Source organism: Melospiza melodia, chromosome 28 (genome assembly GCF_035770615.1).
Source record: "Melospiza melodia melodia isolate bMelMel2 chromosome 28, bMelMel2.pri, whole genome shotgun sequence".
NCBI lineage: Eukaryota > Metazoa > Chordata > Aves > Passeriformes > Passerellidae > Melospiza > Melospiza melodia.
The window spans coordinates 4,888,541-4,907,713 of record NC_086221.1 but is presented as its reverse complement, the minus strand read 5'-3'; the positions used below and the strand labels follow the sequence as shown (position 1 = coordinate 4,907,713).

Sequence of the window (19,173 nt, the reverse complement as noted above, 5' to 3'; positions counted from 1 at the left end):
AGACTCCACGTGAAGATGACAAATAAGGCCAGTTTGACTCCAGCAAATTTGGTGTTTGGCTGCTGGGGCTGTGCTGCCTGCATGGGGACACTCCAGCAGGAGCCAGGGCTCCTCTGCCCTGCTCCTGACACAGCACCTGCCTGGTGCCATCTGCTCACCTCCACACAGCCCCACCTTCCCCTGCCTGCCTTTGTGAGCACAGGTTTGCTGGGTCTGAACTCGGGACCGCAGCCAGCCCAGAGCAAATCTGCTCCACATGAGACTTGAGGATAAAATGGACAAGGCATCAATGCAGATAATTAGATAAACATCCAGACACTGATGGGGAAGGCATGGTACCTCTGTGAGTGTTAGTAAACACTTGATGCAAATAGATTTTTCCCCCCTTGCTGGAGCAGCTTTACAGCCAGTAACAGAGAAATATTGGTGCATGTCAGGCCCAAACTGTGTCCTCTGTGCTGTCTAGACATAAAAATGGGCCCAGTCGTGCAGAGCAGAGACAACAGCCCCGGCTGCTCGTGCAGCCAGCCCAGCACAGCTCGCCTGGGGCACAGGGCTGAGCACAGCTCAGAGCACACAGACATCCCCCTGCTAAAGGCAGATGATGATGATGATGTGATCCTGACATGAACACGAGGTCCTGGACAGGCTGCACAAACAAATGCAGATCTGTCATATCAGGGTGGACAGAACAAGAGCAGCGCGGAGTATTTCTGCTGCAGAGTCAGGAAAATGTTAATTCTGGCGCAAGGTAAAGAATTCCAAATGGATGCAATAAGTTTGCAAGCTGTTTGCTCTGTTTGCAATGGCTGCACGGACACAACCAGCCATGGTAAAAGGCCTCCAGAACAGGCAGGTATAAAACAAACTCATTTAAAGAGGAGAATTAAGTTACAGGCAAAGTGTGCTGTGGAAGGAGGGTGTTTGCCTGGAGCTATCAGCAAAGCTGTGCTGGAAGCACCACTGCAAACCAAGGGCTGGCAGAACCCTGGTGCCCTGTGCCCTGGGGGTGCCAGCTGCACCCCAGCACGAGATCCTGGCAGAGAGGGCCAGGAGAGAGGGAGGAAAGGTGACACAGAAAGCCTGGGACAGGGATTGATGGGCAGCTGTGCTGCACAGTGTGCTCAGCAGAGGAGGAGAGTTTGTGAAAACTCATGGTGTAAAAAACACTGTGAAATCTATTTGATTTACAGATCATTGACTACAGGAACCTCAGAAGAAGGCCTCCATGAAAATGTTGGAATATGCAAACAACTTTGAGCAGGTAACCAATACTTCTAAAAGCTACAAGATTTTGGGTTTTCCTTCTCAGCAAATGAGCCTGGGTTCCAACTGCCCCTGCCAACGTCTTCTGAAGTGACAGCAGGAGATCTCTGGGGTGAGCAGCTGTGAGAGCAGGTGTAGGGAAAATTCCCCACTTTGCAAACAGAGCTGCCCCTTTGCTCCTGGAGCAGAATTCCTGCTCCTGACTCATCCCTGGCACACCAGAGTCCCTCCCTGGCTCTACAGCCTGACCAGGAGCAACTCAGGCAATTCTCAGGGAAGGTAGAACACACACATGAAAGTGCACCAAGACCCATTACTGATGAACAGAAATCCATGCAATCCATGGGATTCCCTCCATTTCTCAAACACCAATCAGTTCCTGCCATCTCAGTGGCTTCAGTAGGTTTTTACTGCTTTTTGTTGGTTTGGTTTGTTTCATACAGGACAGGAGTGTGTTTTTGAAAAAGGAACTTTCACAGGAACTTTATCTTGGCAACTTTATCCCAGCTGTTCCCCCGTGCAACCATCCTGTTCCACATCAACAGGTGAGGCAGGACTTGACCCAAAACTTCACCATGGAACATGTGGAAAGGGAGGGAACCCTCCCAGAGGGGTTCCAGGACCAATCCCTGGGTCCAACACGGGGCTCCCAAACATTTTCCTCCCCTGTAGGGGAAGGATGTCCCTCCTGCCTTCCACGAGCACCCTCCAGCAGACGGGAGCAGGGGCCGTACCTGGCTCGGAGATAATCAGGCTCTGGTCAGAAGGCAGCAGGAGGAACTCCCTGCAGGTGTCCAGGTCCAAGCTGGGCAGGCTTTTCTTCTGGCACAGCTCGGTGAGGATGCTGATGGCCCTGCGACAGCGGCCATCCTCCCTGGGAGCGCTCATCGCCCCGTCCGCATCCTCCGCTCCCTCTGCTCTCTAGGAAACCCTCAGCAGGAGCGCAGGCTGGGCTCGGGGCTCAGCACAGGAGCAGCTTCACTCCACTTCCATCCTCTGCCGGGGCAGCACCTGCTGGGACACGCGGAGCTGCCCCAGGGCCGCTGCTCGGAGCTGGAGCCCGCAGCCCCCGGCGCTCCCGGTGCCTCATCGCCTCTGAGATCACAGCTCTGTTTACTGCCAAGGCTGCTCCAGACAAAGAACCTCCTACCAAACTCAGTTTCGTGCCCTCCACACGAGAGACGCATTAAAGCTGCAGCCCTGATAATTCCTTTTAACCCTTTCGCTGCTGCCCTCTCTCCAGGTGAGGAGTTTGGCGTCCCAACCCAGGATTTTGCAAATAAAAATGAGTGGTGGAACCTCCTGGCTGAGGACAGCACATCACCAAAGTGCTCCCACAAACACTGCACAAACTACTCACAACTGCCAAAGGCAGCAGAAGAAAAGCTGCAGCTTTTATTGATTTGTTTGTGCTGTCCTAACACACCAGGCTGCAGGTGGCAATAGAGATTGAGAACGCCATTCTAGTTCATAATTAGATTTTTTTTCCTTTTTACTTTCTGCAGTATTTTTTTATTCCTGTTGCAATTTAGCAGGCAGGTCATGCCACACGACAGAGCATATATTTGACAGGCAATTGTGGAGCAGGCAATTAAAATTATGTACAGCAGGATGACTTCTTGCAGCTTGTACAAACCTAATGAGCGTTGTGGAGAGCCAGGGCTGAGGCTGCACGGGTCCCTCAGCCCCACAGCACAGCAGGGCATGCTCAGATGGTGTTTGTGTTTTTGTTAATGACCTGCTGGAGCACTGGGAGCTGTCACAGCAGAGTGTCCCAGGGGTGACAGCAGCACCCAGGGCGGCACAGAACCAGCTCCACATCCCATTCCCAGGCTGGACAATTCCTACAGCTCTTGGGCTGGTGTGACACAGAGGGTGTGGGTGGCACTTGAGGAGCACAAAGGCATTGCCCAACACCCCTGGAAAGCTGCATCAGGGCCCTTTTGGCCTCCCTGGTCCCTCCAAGGTTTTTTGGACACGTCACCAGCACATCCCTGCTGTCCCCACGTGGCACCTGTGTCTGGCAGAGCCAAGCTCTGCTTCTCCCAAAAACTTCTGTTGCCAGGACAACGTGAGTGAAACCTTTTATTAACCCAGTAACCGGTCACAAAGAGAGACTTTTAATTAGACACCAGCCTGGCCAGTGCTCCATGAGCTGCTGCTGTGGACAGGCTGAGGCAGAACAGCACCCTGAGAACTCCTCCTGAAGGTGTTTGTCACCTCTCACCTGTCACCTGCAGCCCCAGAGGTCTGTGTTTGCTGGGGAGGGGTTCAGACACTGGGAGCTAAACCAGAAACTTCCCAGAGATGAAGCTCAGGTAGAGTTTGCTTTACATTTATATGACAAACTCCCTAAAGCCACTCCCCCATTAATTTTTTTAAGAAAATTGAGGCTCAAATGATGTCTCAGACCTGGGATTTGGGTCCATACAACATCTGCTTGGCTGGGGAGGGAACAGCTCCTCTTCTCTGCTCCTCCTTTCACTGCCTGCCCTGAGGCATTTGTGTCCCAGAACCAAAGGATTTGTACCCAAGGGGATGCAATGAGCCCCAGGCATCACGTCATGTCTCCAGCACAGCAACAGTTTCTGCCTGAGCCACCAACACTGGCACCAAGAAAGTAGTTCCTGGAATATATCAGTCAAGTCTTGCATTTGAAATTTGAATTTATCTTGAAGGGATTTCAACAGACAAAAGAAACACCGCAGCTAAACTCTTTGAAAAAGGTTAATGCCCAATTGAGAGCTTGTAACACAGAAATCAATAATAAAATTCAATTATTTGGGGGGAAAAAAGGGTAATTTTATTACAAAGGTAATACCAAGAACTTTTACTTTTAAATTTAAAGTCACCTTGGGTCAAATATTCACCTTGATTTACATATCAGAGGATTCCAGGCTCGCTGGATAGCAATAACAGAAGATCCTGCATCCATACTCTCAACAAATATTCCTTCAGAACAAAAACCAGACTTTTTTACACCTTGTACCTTTGAATTAATGTTACAAACACTCTTTATTGTCCAGCACAGAAGGCTGGGAAAGAGCCTGGTGGCAGCTGAAAATCCAAACTCTGTTTTTCCCAAGTAGGAGCTCTGGTTCCCAATACTCCTCTCCCTCATCCACACACATCCAGCAGCTGTGGCACAGATTTTCCCTCTCATGTCCTGATGAGAAACTCCCACTTTGCCCCACAGAGCAGCCCTGGAGAACTCAGATCCCATCCCCAGACCCTGCAGCTCCCTCCTCCCTGCAGGGCTGGCCAGAAATTCCTTTTTCCAGCTGCCTCAGACTGAGCTGGCACTTGGAGACCAAACTGTCCCCCAAGCTGTGTTTCCACCTCCCAGTGTGAGAAGGAGAGACAATTCCCCAAATCCCAGGGAGCTGGCAGAGCTGATTCTCTGCAGGGGCTCAGTGGTGTTGTCTCATCCACATCCCCCCTGGCATTTTGGGTTTCCTGTGTCTGGCAGAGCTTTCCCTGCAGCTGCCTGCCCTTGGCATGAAGGGAAGTGTGGATGCCTCTCCCTCACAGGGCAGAATTTATCTCCCCCCTGCTCCTGTCCTGGTGTCACACTTGGAGAGGCAGAGCCAGCAGTTAAACACAGCAGCAGCTACCCCAGAAGGGCTGGGAGTGGAGTAAACTTTGGGAGAAAGTGACTCAACAGACTCGACAAAGAAATGAGTTACAGGCAACACAGCAGCTCTTGAATTACCTCTGAAACAACCCCTGAGGACAGGAGCACAAAATGAATGAAAACTGCAAGGAAAGATGGAAAACTGCAGCTTGTGGCAGCTCGAGGCTGCTCAGTGAGCAAGGCAGGGAGTGGGAAAATTCCTAAAATCTGAGAGGCACGAAAGAGCATCATTTTCCCTGCAGAAAAGCAGAAGCCAGGCACCAGAGACAGCATTGCACAAGCATTTGAGGAACTGGGAGGTTTCATAGCACACTGCAATTGGATTAATGAGGGTGCTGTGCTCCAGACATATCCACTGGAGGGATTTATTTCAGGGCTGGAAAACCTGGGCTAGGGGGAGGAGTCCCTGCCCATGGCAGGGGCTGGAAGGGGATGAGCTCTGAGATCCAACCCAAACCACTCCATGATTCCATGAATGTGCCATGAAGTTGGAATCCTAGATATATTTCTCCAGCTGAGACAGAACATGCTGTTCATTTAATCCGCATTAGGATCTATTTGAAGCTGATATTTTTATTTCTTAATAATAACCAAGTCTGGAGAGGGAGCAGCAGCATTTATTTGTGCCAGCTCTATCTAATAGCATGGCATTGTTTACTTTCCCAGTTAATATAATAATTGGAAACAGCTCACAAAGGATCCAGAGCTTCTTGCCAGGAAAAATGACGTGGATCTGGATCCTTTGGCAACGGCGCCGAGTCATCTGTGGATAAACACAACATTTGGGATTGCTGTGCCCCTCCACACACTGCTCTGGGGTGCTGGAGGTGTGTGAACAGAGAGAAACCCCAAATCTTCACCTCATTCCTGCCTGCACAGAGGAGGAGAGCGCCTTATCCTATGGAGATAGTGAGGGAGATTTAGTTGAAGTCCAATACAATTAGTTTAAAAAACAATTACTTTGTGCTAAGTATCAAATCTGCAGCACAGAGGAACAGCAGAAATATAAAGGAAATATAAAGGAAATATAAAGGTTCCCTCCTTGTGTGTTCTGAGTCTCTCCTGGCTGTTCATTCCCTGTGGAAATTTGGGGGTTGGGAAGAGTTATTTCATTATAGACACTCCTTGAATATCCAGGAAGGAAGGGAGAAAGGGAGGGAAAGAGGGAAGGGGAAAAGGGAGGGAAAGAGGGAAAGGGAAAAGGGAGGGAAAGAGGGAAGGAAAGAGGAAGATAAAGAGGGAGGGGAAAATGGAGGGGGGAAAAGAGGGAGGAGAAAAGGGAGGAAAAGAGGAAGAAAAAGAGGGAGGGAGGGAGGGAGGGAGGGAGGGAGGGAAGGAAGGAAGGAAGGAAGGAAGGAAGGAAGGAAGGAAGGAAGGAAGGAAGGAAGGAAGGAAGGAAGGAAGGAAGGAAGGAAGGAAGGAAGGAAGGAAGGAAGGAAGGAAGGAAGGAAGGAAGGAAGGAAGGAAGGAAGGAAGGAAGGAAGGAAGGAAGGAAGGAAGGAAGGAAGGAAGGAAGGAAGGAAGGAAGGAAGGAAGGAAGGAAGGAAGGAAGGAAGGAAGGAAGGAAGGAAGGAAGGAAAAGGATCATGCTGAATTTGTAGTCTAAAATGAAAGTCCCTGGACTGCAGCACGAGCACTCTCCGAGATGAGTTGTTTAAAGATAAATAACACATTTCCCTCCTGGGCACAGCCTGGGAGGAAACTGCTCAGCCCAAAGGCCACCGTGGCAGGGGGTGGCAGTCCCTGCTGCCAGCTCCTGTCCTGCAGTGCCAGCGAGGCATTCTGGTCAGGGCTGGCTTCATTGCATTCAGGGCAAGGAAATGTGGCTCTGTGTCCTGAAAAGCTCTGATTCCAAGAGGCATCTTGGAATATGCTGTGTTGTACACAAAGCTGCAGCCAGGGCCTGGGGGATTTGGAGCTGTGTGCATCCAGGCAGGAAGAGTTCCAGAGGCAGGACTACCACCAAAAGCTCTTTCCTGGTGGTGAGGCTTCTGAAATACATTTTATTGACCTGGAATCTTTGCATATCCTCAAGGTTAAGAGTCAGAGCCTGACTTGGCAGGGCTGGAGCTCTAAAAAGCCATTTCTGCTCCAGCAGCATCAGATGGCTGATGGTATCAGCTGAGCTGGGCTCAGGAGGCAGAGGGTGAGCTGTGCTCAAAGCCATTGTCCAGAGAGCTCAGGGAGCTCTGACCTTCCACAGCTGCCTTTAACAGCCTCAATAAAATGAATGAAGTGAAAGGCTGGCCTGGCTGAAGTACCAGGGAGCCAGGGAAGGGCTGGAGCTGTGCCAGGGCAGGTTTAGGTTGGAAATCAGGGAAAGGTTCTTCCCCCAGAGGGTGCTGGGCACTGCCCAGGCTCCCCAGGGAATGGGCACAGCCCCGAGGCTGCCAGAGCTCCAGGAGAGTTTGAACAGCACTCCCAGGGAAGTCCAGGGTGAGATTTTGGGGTGTCTGTGCAGGGCCAGGAGCTGGGCTGGATGGTCCTGGTGTGTCCTTCCAGCTCAGGGTGCTCCATGGTTCCCTGGCTTGGCAGCCTGGTGCCACTCAGGGCTGTCAGCCTCTGTCAGCCTGGCAAGCCGGGCTGATTTAGGACATAAATTTCAGGAAGATTATGACAGCAAATCCCTGGAATGAGCATTAGGCTGGGATTAGACCCTTTTCAGTTCCTCTCCCTGACCCAAACAGTTAATTCTACCTCTCCCAGGTCAGAGTGGCTGCTGTTGGTCCAGGGCTGGCCTTTGCCTAAATGTTAATGATCAATATTAACACGTCCTTTCTCTGAGGGCAGATGAAAAACTGCTGCTTTTAGGGTCTCATTTCAGCCTTCTGTGCCACAGACACCTCTATCAGTAATCACTGCATAATTTATTTTTAAAAGACTGCACTTTCTTTGAAGGCCAATAAAGTGCTGGTGTCAGAACCCAGAAGAGAGATTAAAATTTGTCCTTGGTTATAAAGTGCTAAAGATTCCTGGGAAGCCTTTGCTCTCACATCCTGCTCAGCCACTGCAGCTCAGGGGAGCAGGAGGAGCCCTCTGACATTTAATCCCAGCAGGCTCCAGGTGGCATCCAGGGTTTCCAGAGCAGGACAAGGCTTTAGCCATTGATCCCCAGCTCCAGCAGCCATGAAATGAGGGATTTTTAGGTTTGAAACGTCCCCAGTCCACACAGCATATGGCTTTATCTCAGCACCATTTCCAGCAGGAAAGAAGAGGGCATTGGATAAAAGGCCCTGGATAAATTCCATGTGTCTGCACAGTCAGAGATTGAACACATCCATCTGCAGCCACCTTCCAGTAACACCTGGCAGGGAGGGCAGGAGGTCCCAAGCCCCACATTCCTTGGAATTAACCCAGGTTTTAAACCATGAGTGTTTTCATGGAAACTAAAAAGCAAAGCAGGATATCCTTAATATCAACCCTCTGGAAGAACCACTCTAAGTTGCTGTCTGTAATGAGAAGTAAGGAGTTATAAGCTGGGGTTTTTTTCCCCCAGTGTGCTAACAAAGTATTTGCTGTATTCTGGTTATTTTTATCTCTCCCAGTGGAAATACAAGTAATAAAAATAGCAGTATTTTATAACGGGGAAAACAAAACCTATGGTGCACAATTGTGCCTCGGAGAGAAAACGCTGTAATGTTTTTATTTCAGGAGAATATTAACATGTGAAAAGAAACCTGAGAGCTCCTTGATTAACCTGCTCCAGCAGCCTCCAGAGAGGAGCATGGATGTGCAGGAGCTGCTTTTCCTGGACTGATGCTTCCCACCAACACTTTCAAGGAGCCAAGTCTCTGACCAAACCTCCTTACCCCTGTCTCTCCTGCTCTCCCAGGCACCTTCCAGCCCTTGGGTGTGTGGTGTGGGTCACAGCCATTCCCAGCTCATCCCAAACCTCCTTCACAGACCCACAGCCAGCAATCCCAGTGTTTTTTCCTGATCAGAGGCATGTGGATGTGTTCAGAGGAGCTGTTTACACATCCAGCTCACCCTCAGAGCCTCCTCTGCAGGGAGCTCCCCTGGGAGCCCAGAGCAGCATTTGCAATACTCCTATTAATAAAAAGAAAAAAGAGAAAGCCCTTGTCAATCACTTCACTACTTAATAATCTCCTTCCACAGGTGACAACAGACAGAATCCTAAATGACAGATGTGCTGGCAATCATGTCCCCAAGGACCCTCGTGGAGAAATAACCGGGTTCAGCTGAGCCATGCAGCACGTGGACCTTTCCCAGCTTTGGTTCCTGCTGCAACTGCTTTCCCAGAGCTCCAAATTCCCCAAAAGAGGGGCACCAGTCTGGAATAAGGCTGTCCTTGCCAGCTGCCCACAGGCAGAGCAGGAGAGTTGGGATGGTTTGGGAGGAAAGGGCCCTTAAAGCTCACCCAGTGCTCCCCCTGCCATGGCAGGGACACTTTCCTCTACCCCAGGGTGTCCAAGTCCTGTCCAGCCTGGCCTGGGGCACTCCTAGAAGAAGATTTACAGACTGCCTTCCCAAACACAAAGGTTCTCACGCTGGAGAAAGGCTGGGATGGTGGGCAAGGGGATGGTGCAGGAGAATTCTCAGTGGCTGCTCCTGCCAGCATCAGATCCCAGGGCCAAAAGAGTTCACTGGGATTTTTTTTTAAGTGTCTTTTCTTACTGATAACATTATTTCCTAAGGCCTTAAATGGCAAGAGACAAGGGCACCCTGCTGTTAGCTTTGGCAGGGAGTTGTGTGCTGAGTTCATCTGCTGTCTGACAGTCAGACATCCTCCCAGCACTGCCTCAGAGCCCAGCACCAGGGCAGGGCTGCAATGGCATGGACTCTAAGGTCCCTTCAACCCACACCACTCTGTGATTCTGTGGCTCTGAGAACTCAGGAGCAAACAGGGAAGAACATTGTTGAGCCAAAAGGAAGAAGTAACTCATCAGGGAACTGAGGATACAGGTCTTGATTTGGATGAAGCTCTGCCATCTTACAAATATGGCCCAAATAAATCACATTTCAGCCATGATTCTGCAGTCAGAAATCCTTCCTGTGAAGCCACTTGCTGTGCCCATCACCCAGGAAAGGCAAGAAGGAGAGAGATCCTTGGAACCACAGGGCAGGACAGAGTCTCCAGACCCAGCAGCATAACTGAATTACTTTCCACAGAATTCAGTTTTCAACAGCCAGCAGCAAATAAGGTGGCCTGGCACACTGATGTTCTGCTCAGCCACTAGAAGGACCCTGGGTCTGTATCTGCAGGAGAATTAGGCTGATTATAATTGGGCAGGAGATTAAACTGGTTTGACATGTCCACAGTCACCCCTGAACCAGCAGCACCAGATCTCCTGCTGGGAAAGGGAACTGGGAAGTGGAGGAGTTAATAAAGAGCAGGCTGAGGTTTTTCTGGACACCTAACAGGAAAAGAGAACTCCCAGACAGCACAGCAGAGGATTGAATGCTGACTACACACTCTGATTAATCAGGTTTTCCAGAGGGCAGGAGAGCATGGCACAAGGCTGGAAAAGCCAGGAACAAGCTGCAACTTCATCAGGAGACTCAGACCACACACAGGAACCCACAGCCCCATCAGCTCTGCCAGTGGGTAATGAAGGAAGAGCCAAAATGTCTCAGTTCCCAGCCATTCCCTGGGCCACACTGGGGGATCTCTGGGGTCACTCCACAGGTTCCCTCAGCAGGGCCCTGTGAGGGGGGCAGATGGAGCAGGGCTCTTCACTCTGAGAATTGCCCTTTTCAAATCTCCCTTTCCTTCCCAGCCATTCCCTGGGCCACACTGGAGGATCTCTGAGGTCACCAGCTTATCAGGGCCCTGTGAGGGGGGGGCAGATGAAGCAGGGCCCAGCCATTCCCTTTAAGTGAATCTCTGCTCCAAAACTCTTTCCCAGCCATTCCCTGGGCCACACTGGGGGATCTCTGGGGGTCACCAGCTCAGTAGGGCCCTGTGTGGGGGTACAAATGGAGCAGGGCAGAGCCCTTTACTCTGAGAATCTCCCTTTCCAAAGCTCCCTTTCCTTCCCAGCCATTCCATGGGCCATATTGGGGCATCTCTGGGGTCACCTCACAGGTTCCCTCAGCAGGGCCGAGCTCTTCACTCTGAGTGAATCTCTCTTTCCAAAGCTCCTTCCCAGCCATTCCATGAGCCGCACTAGGGGATCTTTGGGGGTCACCACCTCAGCAGGGCCTTGTGAGGGGGGGTCAGATGGTGCAGGGCTGGGCCCTTCACTCTGAGTAAATATCCCTTTCCAAAGCTTCCTTTCCTTCCCAGCCATTCCCTGGGAATGTATCCCTGGGCCACACTGGGGGATCTCCAGAGTCACCCCACAGGTTCCCTCAGAGCCCTGTGAGGGGAGGTAGATGGAGCAGGGGACAGCCCTTCACTCTGAGAATCTCCCTTTCCAAAGCTCCCTTTCCTTCCCAGCCATTCCCTGGGCCATATTGGGAGATCTTTGGGGTCACCTCACATGTTCCCTCAGCAGGCCTGAGCCCTTCACTTCACTTTGGAAAGGGAGCAAATCTCCCTTTCCAAAGCTCCTTTTCCCTCCCAGCCATTCCCTGGGTCACCCTGGGGGATCTTTGGGGGGTCACCACCTCAGCAGGGCCCTGTAAGGGGGACAGATGGAGCAGGAGACAGCCCTTCACTCTGAGAATCTCCCTTCCCAAATCTCCCTTTCCTTCCCAGCCATTCTCTGGGCCACCCTGGCGGATCTCTGGGGTGACCCCACAGGTGCCCTCAGCAGGGCCCTCCCCACCTGCAGAACCCAAAGCCGAGAGTTTCTGCCCCATTACAGCTCCTGCTCCCCGGAGCCCGGCGTGCAGAGCGCTGTGCTCACAGCACCATCTGCTGCCGCCATCCAGGCAGCGGATTTTAAGGAATGAGCAGTTAATTTGGGGATTCTTGGCAGGATGGTGCATGAATTACACACCGTGATCCCTTCATAGTTATCCAGAGCTCTCTGTGTTTCCCACCCCATCCCTGAAGTAGCAGCATCTTTCCTGAGCTCCTGAGCTGACCAAACCCCAAATCTGTCTCCAAATCTCTGATTTAGGAAGCAGATTTCACCCCGAGCCTGGGCCCTGCTGGTTGCAACATCTTCCTCTGGAAGCATTTAGTGCAAATAGAGAAGATGAAGAACTTACATTTGGGATTGCCTGGAGACACAAACTCAGAGGAAATGACTCCGTTTGGAATTTTGCTCCTCATTCTGCAGTCAGCAGCAAGCCCCTGTCAGATCCAGGGCACAGATGTTGCTGTGCTTGGTATCAGCTGCAGAACTGCACCAAACATGGCTCCAAAAGAAAAATCCAAATGAGTTTGGGTTCCAGGCACTTTCAGAGCTCTCTCTTTCCTGACAGGATGGTAATCTGAAACAGATGCACACTGCAATGCAGATCCCATTGTCCACAGCACAGCCCAAAGGTGTATCCCAGCCCCATATTCCCACAGTGGTGGAAATCTTCAAAAGATGAGATTTCCAAACACTTCAGAGCAATTCTTCCGCTACAAAGTCTTTTGTGTTTGTCTTTGATATACAAGATAAAAAAGTAAAGATACTCTGAGCCAGGCAGCTGCTGGACAGGTTTAGTTGGGGTGGCTCATCCTGCCCAGCCCCAGAGGTTGTGTCTGAGGGAGGGCAGGGGCTGAGCTGCACAAACAGCAGCAAGTTCTGTCCCTGGGCAGTGCTGGGGGTGCAAAAAGGGCCAGTCAGCAGATCACAGAATCCCAAAATAGTTTGGTTTTTAAGGAATCTTAAAGCTCATCCCCTTCCTGCCATGGGCAGGGAAACCTTCCACTATCCCAGGCTGCTCCAAGCCCTTTCTAGCCTGGCCTTGGACACTCCCAGGGATGGAAGACGAGTATCAGTGTCAGGATGAAGCAGCAGATACAGCCCAGCACACTCTGCCTGCTCCTTGATGAGGGGTCCCCCAGCAACCCCAGCCACTGTCACCCAGCCTTGTGCCATCTGAGGTTCTGTGCTGAATGTGCTCATCTGATGTGTCAATGAGAGGAGCAGGAGTTTATATCCCTGGTTTTAAACCCTGCTAATTTAGCAGACATTATCCAGGTTCCTAAGCATTAACCCAGGTGGAGATCAGCCAGCACTGTGCTGCAGCCCGTGGGAAGCAGGAAAAGGTAATTTGGCCAAGAGCTGTTTGCTCAGCCCTAAGTGCTTTGTTCTGCTCCATCTGCTCCACAAACACTGAGCAAAGGACACAGGAACAGTCAGGAGAGCAGTTCAGCCCCTGTGAGTCTATTTAGGCACTGGAGTGATGCAGAGCTCACACGGGGAGGGAGATTAATCAGGGGAAGGAAGGCCAGTGCTCTGAAAGAGATCCAGACTCATCATCTCAACCCTCAGACAGCAGTAACTCCAAAATCATCTGTGTCTACAGAGATATCCACACCCTGGAAGTGTCCAAGGCCAGATTGGACGGGGCTTGAAGCAAGATGGGACAGTGGAAGGTGTCCCTGCCATGGCAGGGGTGGAACTGGATGAGTTTAAAGCCTTTTCCAACCCAAACCATTGTGGGATTCTGTAACAGATGTGAATTCTACAATAGCAGCAAGGGGTTGAACAGTTTAGCAGCCGTTTCTAATCCTTGGTAGGATTTTGGGATGGGATTTTTCACCCTGGGTTGAAATGAAAATTGGCGACTTGTGTGATGGGGTGAACAGCTCAGTGTCACTGGAGCAAGCCAGGAGAATTAATTAAAGCCAGGAGAATTAAACCCAGGGCATTGAGAGGAAGAAAATCCAAGCAAGCCTGAGCAGACTCAAACAGAGGAACTGCAAATGCCAGATGCCAGCCCAGCCACAAAGGCCAACTGCAGGCACCCAAAGAGCTGCAGCAGATGGGCTGGTGGAGCTGCAGCAGATGGGCTGGTGGAGCTGGGAGTGCTCTGGACACAGCCAGGCAGCACCTGGCAAAGAGAAACAAACCCCTTCCTGAGACATTGATGCCTCAGGTTTGGCTTTTATACTTTCCAGATTCTGTGCTGCTTTAGTGTGTGGGTCTGGGCTTCACACTAAGGGATGGTGAGCTCTGTGCACAGAGCAGGGAGGCAAAACAATTCCTGCTCCAGCTGGGCACCAAGGACAAATGATCCAAATCTCAGCCCCAAGAGCACACACAATGTGGGCTGGAGAGAGAAAAACAAGGATGGGACTGCATGGGCTGGAGCTGTAATTGGACAATTAACTGCAATATGTAAATGGAGAAGAACTTATCAAAGTGAGAGACCCCATGACCGGCTGAGCATTTTGTGACCATTTGGGTTCATCTTGGGTTCATTTTGTGACCATTTTGGTTCATCTTGGGTGTAGCCCTGGCTGGGCTCTGGTGCTGCCCAAGGTGGATCCATTGAGGAGATCCTTTTAATAAATCTCTGCTTTATTCTTTAGCTCTATCTGGTCTCTGTTTTAGCTCAGCATTCACAACACAAGGCATCAGGATGTTCATTGCTGCTCTGGCAGCTCCAGGGGGGCTGAGCAGGGCACTGCCATCCCTCATGCCCACACAGAACCAGCACCAGCTGTGCTGCCAGGGTTTGGGATGAAAGTGCCACAGTCCAGGTGCAAACCACTGGGTCTGCAAAGAGACAGGAGCAGTTGTTGGTTGGTGTAAAATTGTTTATTGCATGAATACATCAGCCTCAAAGTTGAGGAGTTCAGATTATTAAAGTCTGGGCTAAAAAACCCTAAAAGTTTTCTGCCCTGGAGTCCTGATGTTCTGAGCAGAAGCAGCAGAAGCTACTACCCCCTTTTTTTTCTTTTTGGCACTCCAATACAGGGGATTTTATCCATAAATCATCCATTCAGTTAAAAATGATTCTACAACATTCTTCTTACAGCTATCTGAGCTTAATTCCAATGTGAGAAAGCAGTGTCTGTTCTTACCCAAAATGTACACAAGTTGTTCTATCTGTTCATTCAAGTTGTTCTATCTGTTCATTCAAATAGTTCTATCTATTCATTCAAATTGTTCTGTCTTTTCCTTCAAATGGTTCTATCTGTTCTATCTAAAAATGCAAGCAATGTTCTGCTATGTTTTTATGTCTGGAGCTAAGTTAATTTTGTGTAACATTACTGAACTTTAGGGCTTTTACTGGCTACCACAGTCTCTTAAGGCACTTCAGATATATTTCTACTCACTTAAAACTAAAACTTACACTCCTGCTTCGTGTCTGTGTGGCTTGATATGTTTCAGTTCCTCTAAAGGTTCCATTTCATTCCTTTCTCTCTCTGAGGGGCTCAGAAGGTTTTTATTTGATGCATTCCCCTGGGCAGGTGCAGCAGAGGATGCAGGTGTGCTTTGTTCCAGCAAGAACAGAAGCTCCAGTGAAGCTCACTGAACCTTTTTCCTGGAACACAGCTCCCATCAAGGAGCCTCTGTGACACTCAGCCACCTCAGGCACTCCAAGAATAAACACAGAGTGAGAGAAAAATTGGAGCTGGTTATGAGCCTGAAGGGAGCAACTGGTACATAACAGAGCAGCCTGGATCAGAGCCTTCAGCTGGGTTTGGGAGTTCAGACACACCCCCAGGCTGGGAGGCATTCAGGCTACCAGAGCTCTCCCTCCCTGGCTGAGAAAAATTATTCCAAGGGAATTTAGGTGAGATGTGTGAAAAATGGCCAGATAATATTGGCTTTCACACTTATGTATTAGATTTTGCATGTTGTTAGTGATTATAAATATTTAGAAATAATACCAGTTAAAAATACAACATATGATATATTATGATAATAATAATATATACTATAATATGCTATAATATACTATACTATAATATACTATTATATTATATTATATTATATTATATTATATTATATTATATTATATTATATTATATTATATTATATTATATTATATTATATTATATTATATATCATATTATGTAGTATTATATATTATTAATATACTATAATATAATATACTATAATGTAATATAATATATAATTAATATAATATAATATATAATTAATATAATATATATAATATATATAAAAATCAGCTTAAGTGTGCACTGTGTTGCCCATAGAAATAGTAGTGTCATGAATATAATATCTATGTATTGCTTATGGAAATAATAGTGTGATGAGGGTATTGTATATAGACCTTAGCAAAATATAAGATTTAAAAAAAAAAAGGTTTTTGTGAAACTAAAACCAGTGTAAGGCCATCCACTGTCCAAGTGATAACTGTGACACAAAGCAGAGCACTGGAGGACTATTAGAGAATACCAAGTTAAATTTGAGGACAATTAGAGAAAACCATGGTAAATTTAAGGAGGACACACTAAATCCTTATCAGAGGATGTGAAACAGCAGGATGGAGGCACAAGAAGAAATAAAATATATTGACCTGACACGCAGGATGTCATTCAGTGTGAAGAAGTCAAACAGAGGAGTTCCCAAAACATCAGAAAATTCACAAGAATGTTTGAATAATGCATGAAACACATGAATCTGCATGTGATGTTATAAAGACAACACTGTCTGTAGGACCTGTGTGTTCTTTGGCTGTTGGAAATGGATTTGCTAACAATTTTTGAAACTTGTTTCTAGCTCCATTTCTCTCTTGATAAAGTCTGTCTCATCCCATGGCATTTCTAAGCCAGCATTTCTTATCTCAGTGTTTGCATACAGATGCACACTCTGTGAGCCTTCTGTCAGGTTTGGAGAATTTTCTACAAATCCATTTCCCACATTTCCCCCTCTCTCTTGAACAGAAAAAACTTCTTTGATGGTTTAAAAATAGAATAGAAGTTTTTTAAACACCTCTCAGTTGGTGTCAGAAAAGGATATAATCCAACACTGGATTTTTGTCTCTTATTTTATCCATTATTAAACTTTAAAAAAATTCTTTATTTTAATAACTTGTGTCCCATGCCCAGGTATAGATAAAAATGACAAATCATTTTTTGCAGCCTCAGCTGGGCTCACCTGGGCTCCTGCAACCCAATTTTCCCCCTATTTCCACACTGCAGGTGTTGTGAGGAAAATCTTGTGCCAGGTGTGGATCCGTATCTGATGATGTGCAAGAAAGAAACTCAAATTGAAAGAATGATTTTTCTAATTTAATAGAAATAACCAACCAAAATGGGTTCCAAACAATGCTTTAAACTGAGCTAATACAACTTCTACAGCACATTCCAGAGCACTTAACAAGAAATATTTACAGGCAGCTAAAGTATTAAATAACCAAGGAAAGAAAATTTTGATTTTCATTACACACCAGCAAAAAAACACAGGAACAGAACAATTTGAAACAATAACTCTTTTTTTTAAAAAAAAAGTTAAATAGGATGATTCAGATAATACAATATCACAGAAACAGCACTTGGGTTTTTTTTTTAAAGAATCATATTAAAAGATGAGGCAAGTTTATTATGTGCAAAATGAGCCAGCTCCAGTACTGGAAGCAGGAAATAATTGAAGAATCAAAGAATGCCATGATTGAACCCTTCCAGGAGGATGTTTACATGTGAAACAAGCTTTGCACTGCACAAATCTGTATAGGATTATTTACATGCGTCCTGGTGTTCTGAGCCTAAAATCCCCCAGTGCAGGTGAGCACAGATGTGCAGGGAGCTCACTCCAGACTGGATCCTGCCAAAATCCAGCTTACAAAACATTCCAGTGCCTCTCTTTGTAGAAAATCCCATAAATTCTCAAGCCAGCAGCCTCCAGCTGTGATTTCACCCAACAGAAAAGGCCCAAACTGCATTTCATCCATCTCAATCCACTCATAATAAAGATTGCCAAATTAACTGCAATTTTGGAGAGCTGCTTCAATCCTGATGCATCAGAAAGCAGAAAAAAGGATCCCCATAAACCAAGTGGAAGTAGATGGAAGAGTTACTGCACACACACTTTGAGAAGACAAAATAAATCACCATACCCAAAGATACAATCCATATGTGCCATCTGTGTAAACTGTGGCATTTACATTTTTATTTTTAAAAAGTACCTCCGTTATTTGCTCAAACAGCTACTTCTTAAAAAAATATTATGGAACTTTCCCCAACTTTTTAAAATAAAATGCCACACTCTATATTGTCAGGAACTGCTGCAGACTTTGTTTTTAAAAGCTAGGCTTTGTGATTTGCATACAAACTTCCCTATAAAATCATTATCCTAAGGAGAGGCTTCCTGTCATGCTGACAGGCAAATGACAAAGCAGTTTTATTGCTTTTTTCTGAGGAAGAGAGTGAGAAAAACAAGGAAAAGCCAACTGGGAAAAGCCAATTCCCAGTACACCACACAAACAGATTGAAAATACTGCTGCAATAACCTAAACTATTCCATGTCAGCCAAAACCAGGTGATAAACCAGAAATTTGGGCTCATTTTAGGGACTTTTCCAGTCACTTGAGATGTTTGATCCAGCATGAAGTGTCACAGTGAAGTGTCACAGTGACATCCCCCACTGAGGAACAACCTCTCCACATTTAATTGAGCATTTTTGTTTGCAGAATTTGGGGAAATCCCCTTTTTATGAATAACAGCTCTGCCTTATTGTGCTCTAGGCCACTCCATTCCAGGGCACAGCAAAACAAAAGCCCCGAGCCCATTTAGCTGTTGAATTTCCCCTCATCACCAGGAATCCATGGCAGGACAGCTGCTCACACTGGGCACTTTGCACTCTCATTTCAAATTGCCTTTTCCTTCTTTGGATTAACTTAAAACTTGAGGGACAACAAAAATTCTCAGCCAAAATGAAGACATAAATTTTGGGAGTATTTTAAATGAGGGCAGAGTTGCACCAAGTGCCAGATTCCTCCTGCCACCCCAATTTTACAGATTTCCTGATGTAATCTGTGCTCTGATTTCCCACTGACACATTGCACACCCAGCAGCTGGCATGGAGAAGATGCCCAGAGAATTAATGTGGCTCATTAATACAAACCCAGTAATGAGTTACACCAAAAATTGTTCCCACTGAGCAAACCCTTCCCAGTTCTGTGATGAACACCCAGCCTACAGGACCAGGGAAGGGATTAGCAGAGTTTATCTTTGAAATCATTTCAAATAGAACTTTGCTGCTTTCAAAACAATCACTGAATTGCTGCTTTGGGAGTTCAAAAATGAAGGGGAAGAAGAAGAAGAAGAAGAGAATGTTTTGTTTTCCTTGTATAAAGGGAACACTTGAGATTTCTTGCACACATTCAAAATTCCACATAATCCTGCTGAGCACTGGGGATGGGTGGGAGGAGCAGCTCTGGAGGGTGCAAGGGAAGAACTCAGGCCCAGCAAGGCCCAGCCCAGCTGCACTCCTGGTGTGCAGAAGGTG

At 47.7% G+C, this 19,173-nt stretch overlaps 1 protein-coding gene across 1 annotated transcript in view; it reads right to left on the bottom strand.

Annotated features, from left to right (window-relative positions):
• Nucleotides 1-2,341, bottom strand: part of SYT6 (synaptotagmin 6) — a 37,478-nt gene extending 35,137 nt beyond the window's left edge. Inside the window, exon 1 of the mRNA XM_063177884.1 lies at nt 2,001-2,341. Coding sequence (XP_063033954.1) covers nt 2,001-2,154 — 154 coding nt within the window. The 5' untranslated portion in view covers nt 2,155-2,341. The remainder of the gene's footprint in view (nt 1-2,000) is intronic.
• Nucleotides 2,342-19,173: the final 16,832 nt, after the last annotated feature.